Here is a 26920-nt window from a genome sequence, read left to right on the forward strand (position 1 = left end):
TTCTGGAAAGCACATGAGGACGTTATTTGCCGCTCAATTACAGTGCGTATGATTTATTATCATAGGAGCTACGACATGATAATCTTTAACTATGGGGCAAATAGATTCCTCGTCTGGTAGCTCGGCAACGAAAGAACAAAAATGGCGAACGATACTATCTATAATCTTTTCGCTGTATGAAAAATCCTAATGTAAACAATAGCACGTGACTGAAGTGAGGTTTCATTGGCCGCTGTTTGGAGCCATAGATTCTCAGTACGTGTTCCCGCCTACTGTTGTACATTCTGTTTCATGTTAAACATTTCCCGTTATTCGTCAAGTAGGCCTAACCTCACTACTATGCATTCGTTTGCTTAGGAAACATTTACTTTATAATTACTGCAATTAAATTATTTTTAAGTCTTATGTCTTAACAATGGACAATTAAGGATACAGAAGTCATACTTCAATACCACGTGCTTACGTAAACAACTACGAGCTCAAGTGACGCCAGCTTGTTACAAGAACAGACTACCTCGCCATTACTGTTGGTATTCATCCGCGTTCATAGTACGTAACAAAATATAAAAGTAGCTTTTCTTTTACATAGCGTTTTACACATCAGTGAAGTTAAATGTTTCATCGTATGTAACAACTAGAATTCAATTTTTTATTTTCAAATAATACAAGATTGTGGTTTCCAAATACGAACTATATTTTCCTGTGTCGTGTGAGTGTTTCGACTGGGAGCCAATCACAGGTATGACAGCAACGTGCTTATGTTTACATTGGGATTTTTCTTACAGCGAAAACAGTATACCTAGACTTTATAGAGCCTTCACTTCCTAAAACGTAAGCAAAGATGAGGAGTCACGCCGGGAATAACAGCGTCGCGACTATAGACTGTAACTCTTCTTTGCCGAGAAACATTTATCACAAAAATCACATTTAAAAGGTTTATTGCTTGTGTGCAGACCACGTTTTTTTTAGGCTCCTCGATTGAAACACATTCCACATACAATACATTTGAAAAACATTGCATTTAAAAGGATTCTAGCCTGTGTGCAGATGTCAATGTACAGAGGTGTGAAAATTATTAGAATAATCTTAATTTTAAAGGTTTTTTTATTAGTTCCTTCACAAATATTCATTGAATTGATGAATATTGGTATATAATATTACTATACTGATGTAGGATATATTTACTACTAACAATGCCGGAAAACATTGTTGTACATTGGTATTTCTCTTATTTTACAATTGTTATGGGAATTCAGAAATTATTACATGATGTTGGCGGAATTGGAAACATAAAAAATTAATTAAGAAATGCTTTAAACAAATTGTTCTTTGCGTTTACATTGTTGTGAAGGTTCAAATGAACGTATACATCTGTTTTGTGCATATATAAAGTATTAATTCTGTGAATTACCCCCATAGTCTCTGTATTCAAATTCTGTGTGAATCTTAAAAATTTATTAAAATAGGAAAGACAAGTGATCTATCGCCAAGAAAATTAGCTCTGGTAGAGTGTCTTTGCATGAAAGAACATACACACAACAAGAAATATCGAAAAGGTTAATGATATCTCAAGCTTCAGTCTCTAGAGTGAAGAAGGCTTTGGATAATGATAAGCAGTACTCTTCTTCTCGAGTAGGAAAATGTGGTCGGAAGAGAATAATCAGCCCAAGAACTGAAAGAAAACTTGTTCAACTTGCAAAGAAAAACAGAAGACTCACCAGTAAAGATCTAAGGAAGAATTTGGAACAGTATGGAGTAAATGTCTGTGATTCAACAGTCCGTCGCAAGTTGATCAATGCCGGACTTCATGCACGCCGTCCTCGAAAGAAAGCAAAAATTACACCAGCAATGGCAAAGCAAAGACTTAAATGGGCTAAACAAGTCAGACAACAATTTGGAAATGACTGCTAATGGCTTCATTGCCAAATGCAAGGCACTAGACAACAACAATTTGGAAATGATTGGAGTAAAGTAAGACACTGTATTTATTATTAGTTTGTTTTAAAACTGAGAAATATAAAAAAAAAGTTGTATAATCATAGGAATTAGGAACAAAAATGTTATGAAAATGTCACCCATGCGTCGAATATTCATTCCAGAATTTTTTTTTAAATTACAGGTATGCTTTTCTGATGAATTCATATGTGAAATATCAGAAGAGTGTAGCCAATATGTGAGAAGAACAACTGATGAAGAGTTTAAGCCTCAGTGTATTGCACAGAGCGTCAAGCATCCAACCAAGATAATGGTATAGAGTGTAATGTGTGCTCAAGGTACTGGACGCCTCTACATAGTGCAAGGTATCATGAATCAACATCAATACAAGAATGTGCTGGAAACAAGATTAGTGCCTCAATTGCAGGAGTGGTTTCCAAATGGAGACTCAGTTTTCATGCATGACAGTGCACCTTGCCACAAGGCAAGGTCAGTTACCAAGTTTTTATCTGAAAGTGACATCAAAACATTACCATGGCCGTGTAACAGCCCCGACATGAACCCAATAGAAAATTTGTGGGCTATTGTTAAAAAGAGACTTAGGAAAACTAACATTACTACCAAGGTTCAAGTAATTGAAACACTCATTCGCATTTGGCATCATGATACAGAAATTGCAGAAAGTTGTAAAACACTTGTGGAAAGCATGCCAAAACGCATTGAAACCTTGATAAAGAACAAAGGGATGCATATCAAGTACTGACTGTATGTATAACTTACAAATATAGGTGTTCTATACTTTAAATTGCTTAGTTATTTAGGTATTTCCCATATTCCTCCTATTATTCTAATAATTCTCACACCTCTGTATTCTTCTTAGACTGCTCAACTTAGAGAAACACTACAATCACCATTTTTTAACGGTTTTTCGCCTGTGTGTAAGCTTTCATGTCTTTTTAGATTACTCGAATCTGAGAAACATTTACCACAAACATCACATTTAAAAGGTTTCTCGCTTCTGTGAATACGTTCATGTCTTTTTAGGGAAGTCTGTTCCCAGAAACACTTACCACAAACATGGCATTTGAAAGGTTTTGTGCCTGTGTGCACGCGTACATGTCTTTTTAGGTAACTCGAATACAAGAAACCCTTACCACAAACATGGCATTTGCAAGGTTTCTCGCCTGTGTGCAAGCGTTCATGGTTTCTCAGGCTATCCAAAAGCGGAAAACACATTCCACAAACATCACATCTGAAAGGCTTCTCGATTGTATGAATGCGTTCATGCCTTCTTAGATTACCCGACTCCGAGAAACACTTACCACAGGCATCGCATTTGAAAGCTTTCTCGCCAGTGTGTAGCAGTTCGTGCCTTTTTAAACTACTCGACGTCGAAAAACACTTACCGCAAACATCACATTTGAAAAGTTTCTCGCCAGTGTGCAGACGTTTATGGGTTCTAGGATTACTGGCCTCCGAGAAACACTTACCACAAATATAATTCAACGTTTTCTCTTCAGTATCCTGGCGTTCATGGCTTCTTGGACTAGAAGACTTCGAGAAAGTCTTACCGCAAACACAGCACTTGAAATGTTTCTTGCCTATGTGCAGGCGTTCATGAATCTTTAGATTACTAAACTGAGAGAAGCTCTTATCACAAACATTGCATTTGAAAGGTTTCACGCCAGTGTGGAGGAGTTCATGCCTTTTCCCACTACCCGACTGCGAGAAACTCTTCCCACAAACTTTGCATTTGTAAGGTTTCCTAACACCACGCTTGCGTAAATCAGTCTTCAATTTCACCGAACCTGAGGGACGTTTTTTAGACATATCGAATTGCCATTTTCCCTTATCTTCATGAATGCGAACATGTCTTCCTGAGGAACCTGAATTCTTGGGAATCTCACACACAGTCCCGTTCTCTTCATGTGCAACACCGTCGGATTCTGTTGATACAGTCCTCTCATTGGTAGCTGCAATCCTGACGAAAACATACGAGTCAAAAGAATAGTCGCAACAAATGAGAGCAGAAGTGGTGTAAGTCAAAAATTGGTAATGAGTAGGGCTAGGATTTTGATGAAATTCCATCTTTTTTCTATTAAGCCAGAAACATAGCTGCTTTAGTATTTATAATGTTATGTCATAAACTGACAAGCAAACGTTCTGATGGGGGCAGATAAAAGAGTTAAATTTTTTTCTTCCACCATGTTAATAATGTCAAAAGAGACCAGCCTCATGGTCTAGTGGTCAGAGCTTCTGGCTATAGTTCATGAGGTCCCGAATTCGATTCCTGGTTAGAGCACAGGAATTTTTCCTTAAAGGGGATTATTCCTGTGTTCGTCCATGGTCTGGAATTTAGGTTAAGTTTAGATTTAAGACCTCTCCTGGCACCACTTTATCATAATCATCCTATCACATCATCGGGGTAATGTAACTCCGCCTTCCAGGCGCCCCAACCTCAGAAGTGGGTTACAACTAAGCCGCGGCCAGGAGAGAAGACCAGAAATGTCGAAAAGACAACCTGGTGGCATTGGATAAAAAAATGTGAAAAGAAGTGCTTTTACAAATTTTGGCCACTCGACCGAATTACGAGGGTCGTAAAAAAATAAGTTCGCCAGGGGACGTTAACAGAAAAAAAACAATTTCATTGCAAAAAAAAATATTGGAACAGACAAAGCAATTGTTGAGCTCTTTTTCAACATATTTTCCATCGGAATTGAGACATTTCTCATATCATGGGATCGACAGAGAGAGAAGACACAGTTAAACGCAGGTTCTGATCTGAGGCAGCTGACTTCTACGACACAAAAATTGATCCCATGGTACGACAAATTTCTTAATTTCAGTGGGGGATATGTTGACAAATAGCGCAACAATTGCTGTATCTGTTTCAATAAATATTTACATGCAATTGTCTTTTATTCTATAAACGGCCCCAGAGAAAATTACTTTCTGGACGGCCTCGTAATTGCGGTCAAGTGGCCAAAATTTGTATAAGCACTTCTTTTGACATTATTAACATGGTGGAAGAATAAAAATTAACTTTTTTATCTGCCCCCATCAGAACGTTTGCTTGTGAGTGTTTTAAGACACATTTGTTAGGGCACTTCTTTGCACTTTTTGCCCGTTTCAACTCATAAGAGCATTTTTTGTTTTTTTTCGGTCATCTTTCAGGCAATTTCATTTCATTTTGGCTATAAATCCCCATTAATGTAAAATAATGTTTATTTCCTTTGATATTTTCTCTACATATTTTGTCCATTTATTCTCATTATTTTTTATATTTTAATCGTTTCTCTACACAAATATTGTCATTTTAACGTAGTACATCCCCATGTAATGGATCAGTCCAACCACCCCTTCAATATAGACATCTCTATACCTGCTAGTTCTGGATAAGAGTGGCCTTGTGGTGGATTACATGCAAACTACATCAGATAAAATAATTAATTAAAGTGTACTACTTAGAAAAAATTGTGTAGAATTAAATAAACTTAAATGTTAATACTGGAATTTAATTTAATTATTAGTCTAAATATTAAGTAGTATAAACCTCTTTTCCTACTAAGCCAATTATGTAACATTAATTTTTAGGGCATTTTTTAAAGATTTTTAGGTCATAAATGCATTGTTTTTAGGACATTTTTTCATGATTTATAGGTCATCAAAATCCTAGCCCTAATAATGAAGGTTAAAGTAAACAGTCTGTAAAATATAGTGCAAAGTAGCAAATAATATTAAATTTATTTAAACTATTAGTAGTCAATGGATAGCACGAAGGGCATATTAATTGCTACTTTGCGCTGAATTTTACAAAACTTTTACTTTAAACCTCATTACCCAATTTTGGCTTGCACCACTTCTGCTCTCAACGGCTCAAATGTACATTAAAGTAATGAACATTCAAACCAGAACAAACCTATTTCACCAGAAGGTAGTTACCATTAGAGATACAATGTTGTAAATAATTTATCAGTTATGTTGGAAATATTAAAATTGTCTCAGCATTCTGGTCCTGACCTATATAAGAAATTTTGTGTGAAAAATATCATGTTATGTCAACTCTTAGTTGGTTTTTTTTCCTTAAGAAATCTATCTGTCTAAAGTCACCTAACGGTTCAGGTAACTTTGGACAAAATTACTGTTCTAAAAACAGGTAAGAAATATATATTTGGAGGACCTTAAAAGCAAATAAAATTAAGCTTTCATGTTACAGTTACATCGAAGAATGTGGTACACAAAAAAAATCATTAACCTTTGCTTTGTCGTATTTGGACACACATGTGCTAGTTTGTAAGGTAGCTGCGAATATATTGAATAAGCAGTCGTGGACAGCCGATAAGGGGTGGTCCTCCAGCTTGAGGGTTGGGCGAAGGGCTAACAACCCATCACTGTAAAAAAACAGCTTGTTACGAATCCATACAATAAGCTTCGGAATGGGACTGATTCTCTGGTACGATCACAGCAAAGGAATAAACTTACAGCAGAGTCCGTATAGGCCAGTTTCTATCTCATGTTTTTCCAATTCACTGTGGGCTGAAGCAAGGAGATGCACTATCACCTTTATTTTTTAACCTCGCTCTAGAATATGCCATTAGGAAAGCTCGGGATAACAGACAGGGTTTGGAATTGAACGGGTTACATCAGCTTCTTGTCTATGCTGATGACGTGACTATGTTAGGAAAAAATTCACAAAAGATTAGGGAAAACACGGAAATTTTACTTGAAGTAAAGGGATAGGTTTGGAAGTAAATCCCGAAAAGACAAAGTATATGATTATGTCTCGTGACCAGAATATTGCACGAAATGGAAAGACAAAAATTGGAGATTTATCCTTCGAAGATGTAGAAAAATTCAAATATCTTGGAACAAGAGTAACAAATATGAATGACACTCGGGAGGAAGTTAAACGCAGAATAAATATGGGAAATGCGTGTTATCATTCGGTTGAGAAGCTTTTGTCATCTAGTCTGCTGTCAAAAAAATCTGAAAGTTAGAATATATAAAACAGTTATATTACCGGTTGTTCTGTATGGTTGTGAAACTTGGACTCTTACTTTGAGAGAGGAACAGAGATTAAGGGTTTTGAGAATAAAGTGCTTAGGAAAATATTTGGGGCTAAGAGGGATGAAGTTACAGGAGAATGGAGAAAGTTACACAACACAGAACTTCACGCATTGTATTCTTCACCTAACATAATTAGGAACATTAAATCCAGACGTTAGAGATAGGCATATCCAGAAATGCATATAGAGTGTTAGTTGGGAGCCCGGAGGGAAAAAGACCTTTGGAAAGGCCGAGACGTAGATGGGAGGATATTAAAATGGATTTGAGGAAGGTGGGATATGACGATAGAGAGTGGATTAATCTTGCACAGGATAGGAACCGATAGCAGGCTTATGTAGGGGCGGCAATGAACCTGCAGGTTCCTTAAAAGCCATTTGTAAGTAAGTAAGTAAATAAGTGTGCTAGTTTGTGCGATTGTTACCAAATTCAGATTGTAATATAGTATAACTTACGTTATGCCTTATTCTTATAGTGTATAAAAATCGAAATCACAAGATACCCAGGTAAATTATGTTTCAATTGTTATGAAAGACTTCTTCCTTGAAGCAGTCTCTAATTCTGTTTCCTGCACCATGAATTTCTTAAGATATTACTCACTATACTAGGAGCAGAAGAAATCGGCGGGTCTGGCGAACCCCTACTTCTGTACCCCCGACTCCTACACCCCTCAGAACCTGCTTGGTGTATGGTCCTGTCCCAAATAACTCCATTGATACTTTTTCACTACAGGAAAACTTAGAAAATAATAACGTGATTTGTAGTAATTACAAATAGGGCCTACGTTCTTTACTCAGTATTATCATTATAATATTTTGCAAGTTAAGCCATTTCACAAATCTAATAAAGTGTAATGTAAACCTAATATAAATCAAATATTTAGCATTACGCAAATACTTTGTATTTATGTATTTTCAGAATGTTGTTTTTAAATAGTAAATACTAAATAATGTTTATGCAGTATACTTACCAACTTTATAAATCACGATAAAATTAAACATTAAAGTACAAAATATTAATGTATGTTTACTGATTGTGGAATATGTATATTATTATAACATGAACGAGTTCCGTAATGAAAGCACACTTACGAATCGCTTAGCTTAATAAAGTAAATAACACAATAAATACATATGACACAAAAAATCGTTTTATAAATTGAGCACTAGCACTATTCTGGTTCTATGCGGTGAGTTTCATTCCATCTTGTTTATGCGTCTGTATTATTGAAGTCAATCAACAATTCAATACAAGAAGTGTTGAAATTGCATATATTCAATGAAAAAAGTCGATAAAATAGTCGCCAGTCACAGTTATATCTACTCAAGTTAATGTATTATTGACAAGTTATTAAATAATATTTCATTTTATGACCCTAATATTTTATTCCCAAACGTAATGTATTTTACATTATAACTAACACTGGAGCTCCTAAAAATTTAGCAGTCAAGAACATGCAGTAGACTACAATATAATACTCCATTTGACAGAGATATAATTAGCAAATCAATTAAGAAATTTATCTTATTCCGTGAACAATTTCTAAAAAAATTAAATTAACTTAATAATGGTCTTCAACAATCTAAATAATGAAACAATTTTCCGTTGTTAATGTCTTAAATAAACAACTTAATATAGCATAAAATAAAATGTTACAATATCTAAAAAAAATATATATATATTATTAATCTAAATGTAATATTCCATATTATCTACATCTGTCCGTGTATTCTTTAAATAAATATATGTAAAATTAGGCTCCATAGGATCATTGTTTTACCGCTATTCATCTCCCTTTTGCATAAATTCTCTGGACCGATCGTAAAGAAGCACCACTGGCCTTTGACAGTGACTGTCTGCGTTGATGACAGGACATTTTTATGTCCTCACAGTTCTTTCAAGAAACAGTGAAGTTGATAAACACCACCTTTAGTAAGGCTTCTGATATCAGGGCCCGATTGAAACATGATAGCGATTACAGTACTCGGATGATTAGTAGCTGTTTAAAAATACTGTTTATTATGAGATATATTGTATTTACGAACAAACTGTAGCACAGTGGTATCACAGACGAGCACTTGTCAATAACTAACATTCGAACGGAGCGACAGAAAGGTTTCTTTGTTCAGGTCATAAACCGCTAGAGAAAGTGTGGAGTGAGTTGTTTCCGTACCAGACCAAAAACCCGCCAATTGATTCTGTCTGTACTATAGTCCTAAGTGTGTGGTACTAAAATTAAGGGAACAAGAGCCATGCTAATACTAGGATGTAAGGTTAAGGACAGCAAGATGGAAAAATTAGTGGGCCTAACAATACGTGATGCAGATGTAGATGCGAAAATAAAAGTGTATTGATGCAGTGAGTGATACTCTTGAAAATATACTCACCTCTCAGGAAACTCTTCATCCTCCTCAGAAGATACTTCAGCTTTCTGTTCCTGCTGAAGTCTGTCCACATCGAACAAATCTTTCTGGAAAAGTGAATAAATAATGAAGAGATGGACATCTGGGCTATTAGTTTTCTAATTCAGAGACATAACTTTTCAAACCTAATGAACCCAATCTCAATTTTTAGTAAGGTCATAATGACTTCTATACAAAATCGAATTGGTTCCCTCAAACTGCATTGAAATATACCGTTCATGTATTATTTCAATTCAAGTTATTTGCCTGTATTTAAACACACTGCAATCAACTCTCAACCTTGAAAATATGTGCTTGTAATGTGTAATTATACTGCAAAATACGTAACCAAAATTTGGTACAATATTTGACGCAAATCAACAGTTAAAAATGTACGGTATTTACTGAAATACGAACACGTTTAGCTGATGCAACATTGTTGAAAGTTTTATTTCCTCAAAGTGCAAACTCTCTAACACCACTTGTTCTTTTCAGATAAGATAGCAGAAAATAAAAATTTTGCTTCCACAAATGCAAACTGGACTTATTCAGTATAATCATAAAATAATATGTAATACCGACAGTTCCAGCTGAATGAGAAGATTCACATCTCAAAATGGATTGAGGAATGGAACCTGAAATTTGCCATCATTGTGGAAGTTTGTAAATTATTAAGAGACCAATTTCGTGAGAGATGAAGAAAGTTATGGCAGATCAAAGTCCGTAATAAACGGTGTTAATGCTGATATTATAAATGTAAGTCCAGAGATGCCTACAGACATTAACATCTTCAAAATTAACGAAATTATTAAATATTGAAATTGTATGGAGAACAAAGACAGTTCCTTTTCTGAAGTCAGTACGATATAACAAAGAAATGCAACATCCTGAGAGCTGAGTTCAGAATTTTACAGCACACTGCTGTACTTAATAGAGGCCATGAGATTAAGAAAACATAAGACATTTTTTCTATATTACAAGTAAATGGAAATTTATACTTTGAAAAGGTAGAAAAATTCAAATATTTTGGAGCTCCAGTAACAAATATAAATGACACTCGAGAGGAAATTAAACGAAGAATAAATGTGCAAAATGTCTGTTGTTATTGGGTTGAGAGGCTTTTGTCATCCAATCTGCTTTCAAAAATACTGAAACTTAGAATTTAAAAGCAGTTATATTACAGGTTGTTCTGTATGGTTGAGAAACTTGGACTCTCACTTTGAGATAGGAACAGAGGTTAAGGGTGTTTCAGAATAAGATGCTTAGAAAAATATTTGGGGCTAAGAGCAATGTAGAAAGTTACATAACGCCGAATTGCACATATTGTATTCTTCACCTAACATAATTAGGAACATTAAATCCAGACGTTTAAGGTGAGCAGGGCATGTAGAAATGCATATAGAGTGTTAGTTGGGAGACCTGGGAGGAAAAGACCTTTGGGGAGGCCGAAAAGTAGATATTAATATGAATTTCTGGGAGGTGGTATTTGACGTTAGAGAATGGATTGATCTTGCTCAGGATAAGTACCTATGGTGGGCTTATGCGAGGGCAGCAATGAACGTCTGGGTTCTCTAAAAGCCATTCGTATGCAATTATAAATAAATGCACAGAATTAGTATTACTGAATAGTTGTGAATTTGCAACTTACTTACTTACTGGCTTTTAAGGAACCCAGAGGTTCATTACCACCCTCACATAAGTCCACCATCGGTCCCTATCCTCAGCAAGATTAATCCATTCTCTATCATCATAACCCACCTCCCTCAAATCCATTTTAATATTATCTTCCCATCTGCGTCTCGGCCTCCCCAAAGGTCTTTTCCCTCCGGCCTCCCAACTAACACTCTATATACATTTCTGGATTCGTCTATACGTGTTGCATGCCCTGCCCATCTTAAACGTCTGGATTTAATGTTCCTAATTATGTCAGGTGAAGAATACAATGCGTGCAGTTCTGCATTGTGTAACTTTCTCCATTCTCCTGTAACTTCATCCCTTTTAGCCCCAAATATTTTCCTAAGAACTTTATTCTCAAACACCCTCAATCTCGAATTTGTAACTAATGAAGTTACTTTCTTCTGTGTGTAAAAATCATTGATTCATCAACTATAATGCATTAAAATTTCAATACAAGAATAATCCACTTATAGCAATAGAGTACATCATGAATTCCACAAAACTCTATCTATTCGGATATGATTGTACGTACACACGACTTCCAGAGTCCAGCATTTCTTTTTCTTCAACGTTTTAATTCTCTCCTACCAACCAACAGTCGTACATTCATTCAATTTTCAACTGCCAGGTGCACTTCACTAACTGAATAGTGCCAACATCAGACTTCACGCCAGAGTAACAGGCGTATATACCAACAGTTTCAAATGCTATTCACATTCGAAAGTAAATTCAGTTTTAGAAAATTTCGCAGGATATTCAGGTTTCTATTAATTTGAGAAAAATTCGTTCTGGCACTGAGGATCAAACCCAGGACCTCTCAGCTCTGCGCACTGAGCGCTCTTTCCATCTGAGCTATACCAGGACACGATCCACGATGCCGGCCGAACTCTTCTCCTTCATATCATCAATAGTCTACTACCTGCAATTTAAGACATACAAGTCATGTATGTAGGAGCGCATATTTAAATGACTTCACGGCCATTTTTGAAAACAGCTTATAATACTGTTAACGTTTAACTATACCCAGCTGATTAACATACTACTTTTTACCTACAAGAAATCTGATATATTCAAAATTGACATACAAAATTTCAATACATTATTAATATACATATTTTTTTCTTGCACACAATATTCACATTTTGCCAATTCATTAAATTTGGCATCCTTATCATTTGTATGCTATTAATTTGGTATAATATTCATTTGAAATACTTTGTATAATGTACTGATATTAAAAAAAAATGAACATAACAAATTATAAAGTAAAATTGTGGCCACATGTTCTTAAATAATCCAAAATGCGTCATTCATCCTTATGTTGTTGATATCTTTAGGCTATATGTTGTAATAATAATAATACTTACTTACTTACAAATGGCTTTTAAGGAACCCGAGGGTTCATTGCCGCCCTCACATAAGCCCGCCATCGGTCCCTATCCTGTGCAAGATTAATCCAGTCTCTATCATCATACCCCACCTCCCTCAAATCCATTTTAATATTATCCTCCCATCTACGTCTCGGCCTCCCTAAAGGTCTTTTTCCCTCCGGTCTCCGAACTAACACACTATATGCATTTCTGGATTCGCCCATACCTGCTACATGCCCTGCCCATCTCAAACGTCTGGATTTTAAGTTCCTAATTATGTTAGGTGAAGAATACAATGCGTGCAGTTCTGTGTTGTGCAACTTTCTCCATTCTCCTGTAACTTCATCCCGCTTAGCCCCAAATATTTTCCTAAGCACCTTATTCTCAAACACCCTTAACCTATGTTCCTCTCTCAGAGTGAGAGTCCAAGTTTGACAACCATACAGAAGAACGGGTAATATAACTGTTTTATAAATTCTAACTTTCAGATTTTTGGACAGCAGACTGGATGATAAGAGCTTCTCAACCGAATAATAACAAGCATTTCCCATATTTATTCAGCGTTTAATTTCCTCCCGAGTGTCATTTATATCTGTTACTGTTGCTCCAAGATATTTGAATTTTTCCACCTCTTCGAAGGATAAATCTCCAATTTTTATATTTCCATTTCGTACAATATTCTGGTCACGAGACATAATCATATACTTTGTCTTTTCGGGATTTACTTCCAAACCGATCGCTTTACTTGCTTCAAGTAAAATTTCCGTGTTTTCCCTAATCGTTTGTGTATTTTCTCCTAACATATTCACATCATCCGCATAGACAAGAAGCTGATGTAACCCGTTCAATTCCAAACCCTGCCTGTTATCTTGAATGTAATAATAATAATCATAATAATAATAATAATAATAATAATAATAATGGCTTTATTTAAATTAAGGCCGTAAGGCCTTCTCTTACACTCAACCAGGATTAAAACTTGCTTACACAGTTGAACATAAAACTGGATCGGAATTAAGTAATTACATACTGATACAATTTAGGTACATAATGAGATCAAAAGAGGTAGTTACATAAAATTGACCTCATAAAACAAAAACAAACATAGTGGAATACATATTAATGTTGTTAGAATCAAATACGAATCACATAAAAACAGAAGCCGATAATTCAATAAAAAAATGTACACAGCAAAAATAAAAATAAACACATTAGTATACATATTAGTATTAGATTACAATTATGTAGGATTTACATAATTAAACCAGAAACCGACAATTGAATAAAATGTACACAAAAAAAATAGATTAATAATAAAAAAACAACACAGTGGGATACATATTGGCGTTAAGTGATAAATAAACACGATTTAGATAATAAAAATAAGAAACAATAAAAATAAAAATAAATATAGTGGAACACATTCCATTAAATATTTGCAACACGTTAGGTCTGGCAACTCATCATAAGATTTTTTCTAATTTACATTTAAAGGAAATTAAAGTTCGGCAGCCCTTTGACTTCAGGTGGCAGAGAATTCCAGTGACAAGAAGTAGCAACAGTGAAAGATGAAGAATAAAGAGATGATGTGTGCAGTGGTATTTCTAGCGTGTTATCATATTGTGACCGAGTATTTAAGTTATGATAGCGAGAAAGACTGTGGAATCAGAAAGATAAGTAAGAGGGAGTAGAGGTGTGCAAAATTCGGTATAAGAGAGAAAGGGAATGTAACTTTCTCCTCTCATTTAACCTGAGCCACAATAATTTATCGAAAGAAGGCGAAATGTGATCGTAGTAGCGGACATTACAAATGAAACGAACACACGCAATAAGGATGATGACTTCATTGTTAAATCCAGAGCATTAGATACACACACACACACACACATTATGAACACGTTGCAGTTTCTGGGATAAATCCACCCTGAGATCACTGAATAAAAAGTCACAATAATCGAAATGTGGCATAATAAGAGTCTGTACAAGCGTCTGCTTTAATTTAGCTGGATAGTGGTACGATCTTTTTAATGAGTGAAGAGTGGAAAATACTTTCTTGCATGTGTGTTTGATATGCGTGTCCCAGTAAGGTTAGATTCAAAATGAACTCCCAGGTTTTTTACAGTTGAACTGAATGGAATGATCGCTTTATTCAGAGTCACAGGAGGAAGGTTCAGCTTTTTAGTATCGGGGCTTACTCTTTTATTCGAAAATAAGATAGCCACTGATTTATCTGTATTTAAGTTAAGTCCGAATTGTTGAGACCAGATGAAACGGATAAAAGATCTTTATTGAGTCTATTAATACAGTCACTTAGTCTATCAGGACTGGCGGAAATGTATAATTGAACATCATCTGCATAAATATGATATCTGCAATATTTAAATGACTTGGCGATATCGTTAATATAGAGACTTCTGATATAAGAATCCCCTAAATCAGGAATTCTCAAACATTTTGAGATTGCGCCGTCCTTCACATGTCAGATTTTCCGTGTGATCTTGTACCCAAAATTTAAAAAATGCTCAAATTAGATTTGGTGTTTTTTTTTTTAAGAAAATAGTCATTTAGCCTTTCTTATCAGCTTGTAAAAATACAAAATTGGAATAAAATAAATATCTACACGTAGTGAGAACTTGCATATCATATTTCACTATACGCTGCATTATAAATTATTTTGGTTTTACCTTACAGCTGCAACACCCCAAACATAAGACCGACGATGCACCAGGCGTAGCAATGAACAGTTTGAGAACTCCTGGCCTAAAAGATGAATCTTGCCTCTTCTTGTTGTTTCTACAAATTCACCCTCCATAATTTTTTATATGAGGGGCTCACAACCAGAGTGCACCAAGTCCACCAGTGGTCGGTTTTCGGATTAATACAATCTCGGATGAAGAAAACTTAGATTTATTCATTGCCATATTAAACAAAGTCCATAACTCATTTGTTACTCCACAGAGGGCAGTATTTCCTATGGAAGGTGAAGGTTGCTAAGCGTGAGCCAGGAACTTTAAGACTCAATTTCTCAGAACTATTCCAGAAGGACTTGGTCCACTCTGGTTGTGAACCCCTCATATATCCGAAATCTTTATAATTTTTAAGCAAAGACCTTAGAGACTATAACAGAAACTATTAACAATGTGCACAATATAATTAGAGTAAAGTATATCAAAATATGGTATGTGAATGTACAAATGAAACAAAGTAGTTCTATGCCAGAAAAAGTATACCTAAAAGGTTGTGCCAAATTACATTAGATGAAAAATAAATAATTCAAATACTTGTATGTAAAATAGGTTATGTATCAAATTACTTTATGTCAAACAGAATTAGATAAAGTGCAGTAAGTCAATCCACCCAGAACCACATTTGAATTTGACACACATATATATATGTATATATATATATATATATATATATATATATATATTTCATATGAGGCCTTGCCGTCCTCATTGATTTTATTTTTATTTTATTGGGTTATTCTACGACGCTGTATCAACATCTAGGTTATTTAGCGTCTGAATGAAATGAAGGTGATAATGCCGGTGAAATGAGTCCGGGGTCCAGCACCGAAAGTTACCCAACATTTGCTCGTATTGGGTTGAGGGAAAATCCCGGAACCAGGTAACTTGCCCCGACTGGGATTCGAACCCGGGCCACCTGGTTTCGCGGCCAGACGCGTGTGGACAGGTGTGGACATCCTCCACAGGTGTGGACGTCCTCATTGAATACAATGACTGTAGATATCTATTAAATTGAGAAAAAGACTTTTCTTCAAACATAAACAAAATAGCCATATAAATAATTGATTAAATGGTGATCTTACTCGTGTTAATTGTGTAAGCATGTGCGGCTTACAGCTGTTTCGGTGCTTCTTCACACCATCCTCAGAGCCCATACAACAAATATGCAGACAACATAATATACTGGCACAGATATGTGACGACATACTCACAAACGACAAATACACAAACTACACTAATACATAAACAAAATACACCCAAAACTCCAATACACACTGGAACTCGAAAACAATACTCCATAAATTTCCTAGACATCACCATAACAAAAGTTGACAACAAACACACCTTCAAAATATACGGAAAACCAACCACCACCACACATATACACAACACATCTAATCACCCCACACAACACAAACATGCTGCATTTAGGACAATGGTACACAGATTATTCAACATACTCATGAGCCAACAACATTGCAATGAAGAAGTGAACACAATCAAATACATAGCACAAGAAAATGGTTACAACCCAAATATAATAGACAACATCATAAGGAAGACAAAACAAAAACTCAACAAACACAAAAACACACAAAACACAATACAAACGCAAAAACACAAGAAATAAATCACACAAACATACGAAAACAAAAACACACACAAGATCGCATCCTCATTCAGAAAACAGAAATACAACATAGCATACAGAACAGAAAACACATTACAAAGACATCCCAACACACACACAACACAACAATTTCTAAACAGCAATATCTTAAAGACAATATATTTTGCCTATTTTTATTCCATTATGTCCTACGGAATAATATTTTGGGGACTTTCTGCAGATAGTAAAAATATATTCTTATTACAAAAAAGAGCCATTAGAATAATAGTTTGAGCAAAGGCTAGAGAATCATGTATAGATTATTTTTAAAAAAATTAGAGATTCTAACCTTAACAAATCAATACATATACTCTACAATAAATTTCCTCTTATGTAATAAAGAAAATTTTCCAACTAACTTAGCCATACATAGTATAAATACCCGCAGAAGGAATGATTTTCATACGCCATCATCAAATTTATCATGCTTTCAAAGGGGAGTACGTTACATGGCGATAAAAATGTTCAATAGTCTTCCTGAAGACATTAAGAATCATAGCCAAAACCCTGCATTATTTAAGGTAAAACTAAAAAATTACTTAATATCTCACACTTTCTATTTTGTAGATGAATTCTTGACATTTCACAGTATTGTGTAAATATTATAATACTATTAAATGGTAAACATATTACATTGTATAAAATATTATTGCTATTAAGGTATTAATTCTGTACATATTTCATATTTGCATTTTATATGTATTGCATTTTATTGTTAAATGTAATAATTGGACATGTTCTTTATTCTATGCTATAAAGTAAATGTAAGAATATTATGGAACGAATAAATCTATCTATCTCAACAAATAAATACAACCACACAGGCGTATACAAACTCACATGTAATAGTTGCGACAAGTTCTACATTGGACAGACAGGCAGGTCATTTCAAACTCGATACAAACAAAACATTAAAGCAATAACCAGAGGACATAATACATCTACATATGCCGAACACATAACTAATGCTAACCACACATACAATAACATAAATACAGACATAGAAATCCCACATATACAACCCAAAAACCAAAAACTCAACACACTAGAACAATATGAAATATACAGATACACTAAGACACACCCTGATCAAATTCTCAACACACAGATTAATTTCAGAACACACACACTATTTGACACCACATTTGTGTACGAAAGATTCAACATGGAAAATAGCCATATTACACTGTAAATTTAGGCTATTCTGCAGCAAAGAAATGAGCAATAAATAGCATGCAGATAGTCTTATTGTCCCCATTGTAAACCAAAATTCGCTCTAATCATAGCTGTATAGAGAAGGTTTCTGTGATGAACAGAATACAAGTTAAACATTCAGCACACTAATGAGCTTCACTCACCTGAGCTTCACACTTCACCACAGGAAAATTATTTGGCAATATAATTTCTTCAAATTTTATCTCTGATGTGTGATTGTAGCTGTCCTCCACGCATTCCTCCTTTATCCTAGTCACATGCACATCCAATAAATTCCCTTCCTGCAGAACATAGAAGCATAATCAATGAGTAATATATCACAATGTCACAGAAGCTGATCACAAGTGTCCCAGGTTGCACTTTGGGTCTGCATATTAGTGCTTCAGTACTATTTGTAACACAGGACAGAATATAGAAATAATTGAAGGGAAAATGGATAACAATTTTAAAAAGCAGCATACGTCAGCAAAAAGGTAATACTTCACATATGAGTGTGAATAAAACAGAACCAAATCTCTACTGGAGTCCAATTCACAATATGCCTATGAGCTATTCCATCTCAAATCGACCGAAATATAGAGAAAATTGACCTTACAATTTCTAAATACAATGAAACTTTTTTCGTACGTAGAGAACTGTGATACAATGCTTTGTGCAAAGTTTGAGGCATCAGAACTTCATAGTGTTTAAATTAAAAATATTCAAATTTATCGTATTTTCATAAAATTTACAACTTTAAACTGTTGTGGCTCCGAAACCCTTTCACCCAATGATCAAAATCATGGTTTATTTTGATGCTGAGAAATTAAAGTTTATATTGACATATAAACAGATTTTCTTACTTTTTATGGAAATGGAGAAATTTAGATTTTTCCTCATTAAGAAGCCTTTGGTTAGGGCAAAATATTTTAAAAATATATAGTTAGACTCCGCTTTGAAAGTACAAATAAACACATATTTTTTACTGATGGTATGTTGATAAGAACGTATTGAAAATATCAAATAAAGAAAATAAATAGTACGCGTATGAACTAATCAGCTGACTGTGAGACGGGAGCTAGCCAAGACAACCAAGGCCAGGAGATAAACATGTGATGTGTCGTCTAGCAGTCATGGCTGTGCTAGCTTTATCACAGGTTTTCATAAACACAGGAGTAAAATGACGCCCAACGCTCGCTTATCTTCAGCTCTCGGCCAGTACGTGCGATACTGCACCGTTCAAGTCTAGGCATGTGAAAATAATTTATTTAATACCCTCGAAACTTATTGCCGTACCACTAAGCAAACAATGCCGAATCCCTCTTAATAATACAAGGTTTTTTCTCAATATTTCTTTACATTTTTACAAATTGGCAAAAAGCCTAAAAGTAAGTAAAATCAGATATCTGTCTCTCTGTGTACAATAAAAATAAGGATTACTTCTTAACATAACCTACCAAATGTCAGCTTCAAAATAATCTCTCGTTCAATATTCTGCAGTAAATGGTTCCAGAGTTCTGAGCGCTGAAAGAGGCTTGTTTTTATAAAACACGCTAAATTTGTCGCTCAATAATACTAAAACTGTTTGACTGTTGATAGCATATTTTTGAAAATGCACTCCCCTCAGCACCTTACATAAGTAGGGAAAAAATTAAAGTATAAAAAAATGCGAGATTTTTTACTGATCGATTTCATATGGAATAGCCCCTATATAACATAAAACATTTCCTACAGAGTGACTATAATGTTCTCTTATTCAACTTGGATTTTTTATTTGGCACTCAACACTACCCCAAATGTATAAAGTACATTTCGTGTCAAACAAAATTCCAACACATATTATTGGTGCTGAAGTACAATGCGATAAATGACTATTTGTCACATCATGGCAATATTTAATCAAAGTACAGTGTATTTCATAATAAATTGTGGTACAGGCGTCTCTGATCTTTGTCTAACAAGAGGCGTACATAATGTCTTTATAAAATCTAATGGCAAGTTATTCACTGGTGACATAACCTCCAATCTTAAAAAAAAACCAACAATCCAGATCGCCTCTACGCTCGTAACTTTCCACCTGTTACAACAACAGAATATTCAGAATTCGGTGAAGGTTACTTATGTCCCGACCACTATAGGAACTTCCTAAAATACCTTCAAAATGCCTTGGATTTATAGTACTGCTTATTAGAAATTGATATGATCACTGGCAGAGCTGTAAACCCACCCAACCCGCTCTAAATATTTACAATGCGTATCTTTAATATGAAAATCGTCGTGCGTGAATGAAGAATGCGACCATATTTCGTCAATGTAACAGTGGGTTTCAGTGCCGCCAACACCTCTCACATAATACTATACACCAAATCAAATCTAACTTAACATCTCACATAATAGTACAAACTTAATCAAACATAACCTACCCTCTCATATAATAATACACACCTAATCAAACATAATCTAACCTCTCACATAATACTATACACCAAATCAAATCTAACTTAACATCTCACATAATAGTACAAACTTAATCAAACATAACCTACCCTCTCATATAATAATACACACCTAATCAAACATAATCTAACCTCTCACATAATACTATACACCAAATCAAATCTAACTTAACATCTCACATAATAGTACAAACTTAATCAAACATAACCTACCCTCTCATATAATAATACACACCTAATCAAACATAATCTAACCTCTCACATAATACTATACACCAAATCAAATCTAACTTAACATCTCACATAATAGTACAAACTTAATCAAACATAACCTACCCTCTCATATAATAATACACACCTAATCAAACATAATCTAACCTCTCACATAATACTATACACCAAATCAAATCTAACTTAACATCTCACATAATAGTACAAACTTAATCAAACATAACCTACCCTCTCATATAATAATACACACCTAATCAAACATAATCTAACCTCTCACATAATACTATACACCAAATCAAATCTAACTTAACATCTCACATAATAGTACAAACTTAATCAAACATAACCTACCCTCTCATATAATAATACACACCTAATCAAACATAATCTAACCTCTCACATAATACTATACACCAAATCAAATCTAACTTAACATCTCACATAATAGTACAAACTTAATCAAACATAACCTACCCTCTCATATAATAATACACACCTAATCAAACATAATCTAACCTCTCACATAATACTATACACCTAATCAAATCTAACTTAACATCTCACACAATAGTACAAACTTAATCAAACATAACCTACCCTCCCACATAATAATACACACCTAATCAAACATAATCTAACCTCTCACATAATAATACACACCTAATCAAACATAACCTAACCTCTCACATAATAATACACACCTAATCAAACATAACCTAACCTCTCACATAATAGTACAAACCTAATCAAACATAACCTACCCTCTCACATAATAATACACACCTAATCAAACATAATCTAACCTCTCACATAATAATACACACCTAATCAAATATAACCTAACATCTCATATAATAATACACATCTAATCAAACCTAACCTAGCCTCTCACATAATAATACACACCTAATCAAACATAACACAACCTCTTACATAATAATACACACCTAATCAAATATAACCTAACATCGCACATAATAACACACACCTAATCAAACCTAACCTAGCCTCTCACATAATAATACATACCTAATCAAACATAACTTAACCTCCCACATAATAATACACACCTAATCAAACATAACCTAACCTCTCACATAATAATACACACCTAATCAAACATAACCTAACCTCTCACATAATAATACACACCTAATCAAACATAACCTAACCTCTCACATAATAATACACACCTAATCAAACATAACCTAACCTCTCACATAATAATACACACCTAATCAAACATAACCTAACCTCTCACATAATAATACACACCTAATCAAACATAACCTAACCTCTCACATAATAATAAACACCTAATCAAACATAACTTAACCTCTCACATAATAATACACACCTAATCGAACATAACCTAACCTCTCACATAATAGTACACACCTAATCAAACATAACCTAACCTCTCACATATTAATACACACCTAATCAAACATAACCGAACCTCTCACATAATAATACACATCTAATCAAACCTAACCTAACCTCTCACACAATAATACACACCTAATCAAACATAACCTAACCTCTCAAATAATAATAACACCTAATCAAACCTAACCTAACCTAACCTCTCACATAATAATACACCCTAATCAAACCAAATCTAACCTCACACATAATCAAACCTAACCTAATCTCTCACATAATAATACACACCTAATCTAACTTAACCTAACCTGTCACATAATACACACCTAATCAAAACTAACCTAAAGTGTCACATAATACTACACCCCTGTAATAACATTTCTCAAGTTTAGTATCATTTCGTTGGCAAATGTTGCCAGTCTTTGTGTATGTGTCGAGAACCATCTAGTGGAAGAAGTGGAAGGTGATAGCGAACGTCTTTTGTCTCCATTCTTTATAATTACATTTAGTTCGTTAAGTGTGTGTTATGTGAATGAATGAATGAATGAATGAATGAATGAATGAATGAATGAATGAATGAATGAATGAATGAATGAATGAATGAATGAATGAATGAATGAATGAATGAATGAATGAATGTGTTAATGCAGTGATAATTCCATATATATATAGCTCAGTAAAAACTGAAATGTGATGTGGTTGTGATAAAAGTGTTGAAAATGGATTTATAGAGCCACATTGGTAGTGATAAAAGTGTGCAATATCTGTTCAGTGGCCGGTGGATACTCTACCTTGACCGCATTGGCCTCTTCTTTAACTGGGTCATCACTTGACTGTACTGTCAAAGGGTCTACCCCTGGTTCCGTCTTGATAACATCCATTACAACTGAAAGCACAGTATCAGAAAATTACCAGTTTGCTGTTTATGACCTGTTAACATAGCTACACGTGTGTCCTACATGGTAATTAATCATGACGCACCATTGACTCATATATGTCGCTTTTGTACTCACAACTGGATTTGCATAGACATGGGAGATTTTAGTGTTTTAATTGGTTATTTTACGACGGTTTATCAACTGCTATGGTTATGCAGCGTCTGAGTGAGATGAAGGTGATAACAGCATATAATTAATTATAAGTATGGACACTTCGCGTCGGTACCTTTGATGTGGCATGACTGATTTCAATGACCTTCAAACCAGCTGGAGTGTGATATTCTGCTTTTTCCTAGAGTTTGCGCTGACATCACACCAGCTAGCAGTCGACATAGCGGAAATATAACATATACAATTAAGATATAGGTACATTATGTACTCAAAATAAAATAAATTGCACCGATGAAATAATAAATCCGTCATTATCTGTAATGTTTAGCTAGACTCTAGAGTTCCTTCATAATGAGAGTTGAGACGTTGAACCCCATCAACAATTAAAATATGTAACGATTTGATAGTACTGACAATTGAGAAACATAACTCCTATGAGAAGTAAACCCATATGCCTATGTAATGTATACAAATATTAAACGAATTTGATACATAATTGTTAATGTATTATATTATTTTATAATATACTTTATTATATATAAAACATAAAAATTATTATTACAGCTAATTTATCACTGAGAAATAAAAAAAACTATTAACTTGAATTTATTGGAAGCAAAGCCGTTATTGAATTATGCAACAAGGTAGACTATGTTTGGATCCTGTGTCTCAACTCATATTCGAGGAACTCTTGCATGGGCTCGATTACACTAACCTCTAGCGTTTGAAAGTGGAACTAAATGCCAACAGAGCGCATGAACATAGAAAAACAGAACAAGAAAATTCGCTGAGTGACCATTCTATACAATTCTTATTTGCTGATGACAATGCTGGCGATATGAGCCCAGGGTCCAGCATCGACAATTGCCCAGCATTTGCTCTTAATGGGTTGAGGAAAAACCCCGGAAAAAAACTTCGGAGAAACTGTAGATCATTTCCCACTGACATCCGCCATGTTGCCTTTTCTTGCATTACCAACAGAAGCAACTACACCATGCCAGTTTTAAATTAATGTAGGCCGTGGAAAAAAATTCCTATACTTCATCTATCATTATTTGTTATCAGATTATTCGAATGAGAACAAGCTCTAAAAATCTTAACAAACCAAACCTAACCTTCGTCATATTAACCAACGTTTCCTTCCGAATTCAGTATTTAGAGGATTATTACATATTAGCATTACTTTGGACGAGTTGTTTCTTGTTCAAAAACGGCACAGGCCTAACTGTATTATTGGGAAATGGTTTAAAGAATGCCCAAAACGTCAACCAGATAATCTGTGCCAAACAGGATTTCAGCCCGAGCTCACTCGTTTCACAGTCAGGCATGGTAACCATTACTCCACATCAGTTGAAGATTTTAGTGTTAACACTTATATCGAAGTTATGTATTATATAGGCCCTATTATTATTGACGGCTTAGACATAACATGCTAGGGTTATGGTGAAAGTATACAGGGGTTACACGGGCTTGCAGGTAGAGCAAATATTAATACAAAACTAGGCCTACCTACATAAATAATGTACCATTTCAGTACTCACCTTATAACTTTATTCAGTATTTTCACTCGTACTGTTTTTCAATAAAAATAAGTTACTAATAAATAAATAATGGTTTTAAACAGGTTTTGGCCATATTCAGCCTAGAGTCTGTGAATATTTTGTAGAAACAGTTCATCCATGTTACTGTACTCGTGTCTAATCAATGAATTTTTAATGCGAATTTTTGACGTAGGCTATAATAATGATCTATACGGATATTGTTCGTAAATTTTTAAAATAATTTCAGTATTACATTGAATCAATTAATTTACATCGATAGTTATAAACATACCACAAAATTCTCCTCTCAAGATAGTTTAAAAATTCTATTTTTTTCATTAGTTAGATCGAAACTTGAATATTGCAGTACTGTACGGAACCCCTATCAAATTAAATATATTAACAAAATTAAAAGCATTCAAGAAAGGTTCATTAGATTTTTGTTTCTTAAATCATTTGGTTACTATCCCTCCTGGAATAATGAAAGTAGTATTTCGTACTCATCTCTTTTGTCTCTCTTTAATTTTGAAAGTTTGCAACACAGAAGAAATAATATTGATATAAAATGCCTCCATAATTTATTAACAAGTTCTGTAAATAATCCTCTACTGTCTAGGATAGCAATACATGTACCAAGAGAGAACTGTAGGACCAGTAAAACATTTCATATAAACTATACTAGGACATGTTATTGTAAGTACTCTCCACTTCTTAGAATCTGTTCCTTCTATAATAAACTGAGCAATATTGACATCTTTCAGGATAGAACCGCACTCTTGACAGAAATAAATACTGGTAGCGTTCAAAACACTCCATTAGTATTTTGCTAATAAATAGGTCTTAACTGGTTTGCATATTGTATTTTTGGTCTTCTTTCTTAAATTATTTCATATCAATTACCACTCCTAATTCTGACTTAACGTAGGTCTAGTCTCTCATCAGTTATTGTATTATTGTTAAAGTTGCCTCGTTTAATTATCAGGCAGTGGCATTCCTTTTAAGATTTGTAGGTCTTTATTGCATCCACCGATAATAAAATGAAAATGCGACGTTGTCACGTCTTGTTTGTTGCTGCTATATATTAATATAACATGGATATAGACTAGGCTTAATTGCTCAAAGCATGAGTTAATTTGAAGATTATTTATATTATTTAGATTATTTATTTTAAATTAATTATTTAAAGAAATAATTAAATGTTTCTCCATAAGGAAAACCGGAAAGTTTGACTTTTTATAATAATTCTTTTATTGTTAAGGATTGGCCCTTATTGTAAGAACTATATAGGCCCTATTTCACGGCGAATGTAATCACACGTAAAACCATCTACTTTATTAAATTTTGTGACTTTGTGTCCACGCTTTGTAGGTGTCTTAGGTCCCTTTTTTACAATTTTACCTACAGTATTTCTATTTAATTTAAGAATTTTAGATGTCTCCGAAATTTTTCCTTGACCTAAATTGTTTTTCAGAACATACGTGTGAGCATTGCACACAAACGTTTGACACTGCTTACATAATTTTGGTCTAGCTTTTGAATTTGAATTGTTATTTAACTCTGATATATTATTATTATTATTATTATTATTATTATTATTATTATTATTATTATTATTATTATTATTATTATTATTATTATTATTACCATCGTCGTTATTGACGTTCATGGGTATCGGTCCGACACTTCACTCGCTTCCCACGGCCTCCACATTTTTATTATACACTGAACTGTAATATAATTAATTTTCACTGTGAACTAGAACAAGACACACTGCTAAAATTTGCAACTCCGCGTGGAATATTGGAGCGGCCTTCAAAAGACTTGACGACGACAATGGACAGCGAAATAATTAAAATTATTGAAACTACAAAGCTTCCGTCCTCTTTGACACCGCTAGCCTACTAATTGAACGTGGCTACTTTACTAATCTGTGACTATAACTATAGTTATTTGCATTTCATCACTGGCTTTATTACTTTAATATAGGGCCTAATCTAAGTTTTCTTCATACTGTAAATACTTTTGTTTTTGTTTACCGAGATTTACATGTAATATTTGCTTGATATCATTTGTTGAGTAGTATTGGATTGTAACTATTTAAGTTTAAATTACCATTATTATATGTATTACTACTGTTATTTTTTTCTCTACTATGTAATTAGGAATTACATTGTTGAGTGGATTAAGTAAAGTAAATAA

At 34.2% G+C, this 26920-nt stretch overlaps 1 protein-coding gene across 5 annotated transcripts in view; it reads right to left on the bottom strand.

Annotated features, from left to right (window-relative positions):
- Positions 1-891: 891 nt before the first annotated feature.
- The window catches only part of LOC138692273 (zinc finger protein 235-like), a 54672-nt gene continuing 28643 nt past the window's right edge, over positions 892-26920 (bottom strand). For 3 of the 5 annotated variants that reach the window (XM_069815438.1, XM_069815437.1, XM_069815439.1), the window contains 4 exons: positions 22923-23017; positions 18223-18360; positions 9387-9469; positions 892-3916 (listed from right to left, as the gene is read on the bottom strand). In XM_069815438.1, the coding sequence (XP_069671539.1) occupies positions 2821-3916; positions 9387-9469; positions 18223-18360; positions 22923-23017 (1412 nt within the window). In that variant the 3' untranslated portion in view covers positions 892-2820. Of the gene's footprint in view, positions 3917-6190; positions 6327-9386; positions 9470-11509; positions 11998-18222; positions 18361-22922; positions 23018-26920 lie in introns of those variants that run through there. The other 2 variants (XM_069815441.1, XM_069815443.1) reach the window with 2 other exon arrangements.

The sequence above is a fragment of the Periplaneta americana genome, chromosome 16 (genome assembly GCF_040183065.1).
Source record: "Periplaneta americana isolate PAMFEO1 chromosome 16, P.americana_PAMFEO1_priV1, whole genome shotgun sequence".
In the NCBI taxonomy this organism is placed as follows: Eukaryota; Metazoa; Arthropoda; class Insecta; order Blattodea; family Blattidae; genus Periplaneta; species Periplaneta americana.